Source organism: Propithecus coquereli, unplaced genomic scaffold, assembly GCF_000956105.1.
Source record: "Propithecus coquereli isolate 6110/MARCELLA unplaced genomic scaffold, Pcoq_1.0 Scaffold6, whole genome shotgun sequence".
Lineage (NCBI taxonomy): Eukaryota > Metazoa > Chordata > Mammalia > Primates > Indriidae > Propithecus > Propithecus coquereli.
Window position 1 is genome coordinate 11,341,724 of NW_012151951.1, and position 2,686 is coordinate 11,344,409.

The 2,686-nt window shown below is 33.2% G+C and overlaps 1 protein-coding gene across 1 annotated transcript in view; it reads left to right on the forward strand.

The window, feature by feature from the left end:
• Positions 1–2,686, forward strand: part of SIK2 (salt-inducible kinase 2) — a 140,773-nt gene that overhangs the window by 87,319 nt on the left and 50,768 nt on the right. The window contains exon 5 of the mRNA XM_012659203.1: positions 697–710. Within this exon, the coding sequence (XP_012514657.1) occupies positions 697–710 (14 nt within the window). The remainder of the gene's footprint in view (positions 1–696; positions 711–2,686) is intronic.

Consider the following 2,686-nt stretch of genomic DNA (forward strand, 5'->3'; position numbering starts at 1 on the left):
AGTATAATTAAATGCCGTAATTTATGTAACCATTCCCTCTATTAAATAGACTTTTAGGTGGTTTCCTGGTTTTAACTATTTCAAATACTGTTACACTGTTGTACACGTTCTCTTGCAAACTTGTGAATATAATTCCATGTTAGAGATTAAGGTTTGGTTTTGGTAGTCGCCATTGAAGAATTTGAGTACATACATGAAGTCTGAGCTGTGACCAGTCACACTTTATTATATTGTGTAATTTTGGAGTCTTCAACTATTTTGGTTAAATTAAAGATGTTTTCAGTTTCAGGTTATGTAGGGGCTTATTAGGCCATAGTAAGAACTTTGGCTTTTACTCTAAGTGATACGAGAAGCCATGGGAGGGTTATGGACAGAGGACTGACATGATATAACTGTTTCTAAAGATCACTCTGGCTACTTTGTCAGGAATAGAAGATAAAGGCAGAGATAAAAGTAGGAAAACCAGTCAAGAAACTATTGTAATAGTTCAGGCAAAAGATAATGGTGACTTGCACTAGAGGGGCATTGATGGAGTTGAAGAAAAACAGTGGGATTCTGGACACATGTCTAAATTAGAGTTGACAAAATTTGCTGATGGATTGGATGTGGAGAGAGAAAAGGGTCTTGATATTAAGTGTAAGATTAAAGTGGCCTTTTACTGAGTTGGGAAGACTGGAGAAGGTGCAGGCTTAGGAGAGGTGATATTTTTAGTTCTGTTTGGGGCATGTTAAATGTGAGGTGCGTCATAGGATATCCACGTGGTGTTGGTAAATAGGAGGTTGAATGATGAGGCTAGACATCAGAGAGCCCAATATTTTATTAATGAATGAATGAATAAATAAATGGCTGATAAATCAAGAAGGAAACTCATAAAACGAAAGTTTGAAAGAGAACAAGAATAACAGTTAACTACTTTATTATGACTCACATACATGGTTCTTTTCTCTCCACTTCCAGGCAGATCTCATTTTGACTAGCGTAGAACTAAACTGTTTGGACAGAGAAAAGAGAGAGGAAATACAGTGATATATGTGTGTTTACTTCTTTCAGAATCTACATGTATCTAAGACAAGACCTCAGAAAAATTATTTCTGTTAATAATTCTTTATAGAGATATAACTTTATGGAATTGTTTCATCAAAATTATTATAAAGAAAACCTCCTCATTTGACTTCCTTATAAATTAGAAATATTTTCCCACACACAAGAAGTACTAATAAACTAAGTTGGAAAACTTAGTCAACAAGCAATTAAATTGTTAATCCTTAGCTGTATTTTGGTTGTGGTACTTTATCCAGTATTTAGACTTTTTTTGTCTTTAAACCCTGACTCTGGTTTACTTTTCAAATGCATCATTTCCTTAACCCCCTACCATCCTCTCTGATCTTGGCTATCCCTTTCTCACTGCCATAGACTACCTTTCCAAACCCTGCTCCCCATTCTCAGCTCCTAAAGTATCTTTTCTACCTTTATCTTTTTTAATTTTACTTTTTTATTGATACATAATAGATGTCCATATTTTAGGGGTACATGTGATAATTTAATTCATATGTATAATTTGTAAAGATCAAATCAGTGTAACCGGGATATCTATCACCTTAAATATTTGTTTTCTCTTTATGCTAGAAACTTTCAAATTATTCTCTTCTAGCTATTTTGAAATATACAATTACTTATCTAGCAAACACTAGGTCATACTTCTTCTATCAAACTGTATATTTGTACCCATTAATCAACCTCTCTGCATCCCCTCTTACTCTTTTTCTACCTTTTATCTATGTGTTAGGGGAATGCCCATATTTGATAAAACTTTATCCCACTCACTGCAGAAACTGCAACCTAATTATAGTAGTTTAAAATACTATGAATGAAATTTTTCTCATACATCTGCATGATGAAATTTTCTTCAGGAAACATAAAGCCAGAAACTCACTGCATGTGAATTATAAATCCATGTTGGCACTGATTGCTTAATCCTGCAGATTTCAAAGGATCAAATCCAAAGGCATTGACTTATTTCACTGGCTTTTTCCAACTTGTTTGGCTAACAGACATTCTTATTTATATAAAAGCTTAATGGTCCACAAATATTTGAATAGCACTTAAGGTAGTCTGTTTGAACTTTTGGTAATATTAGTGCATAATGGACTTTAAATTTAATATAGAGAAAGCTCAGAATTTCTCTAAGCCTTTAGCTTTAGCTTTAGCTTTAGCTTCAGCTCCTCTTGGATTTACATAGTTCTAAAAGGCCCTAGTATTATGAGATATGTTAAACTTTAATAGAATATTCCTTAATTATGAGATGCTTATGCCTAAGATATTTAGCAAAGCTTAGAATGGCAACTTTTTAAGTGCACAATCAAAATTATACAGGAATCATAATTTACTTTTGATTAACATTCTCATAATAATTGGGTAGTTAAACAGTGATTATATTTAGCATGTCTTAACAAATTCCTGGAAAGCAAAATAGATTTACCATTAAATTATCTTTTTCCTTCCGCTGGAAGAGAAAGGAACAAGAGAATGGAAAAGATTGATTAGAAAGATAGGTCAGAGACTGTCAAGAAGCTGCTGACTAAACAGCAGGGTAGTCAGAAACTCTTGCTCTCAAATCTGTAGAAACAACACCTTTGAAGAGGATATAAGGACTTTTTTTTTTTTTTTTTTGAGACAGAGTCTCATT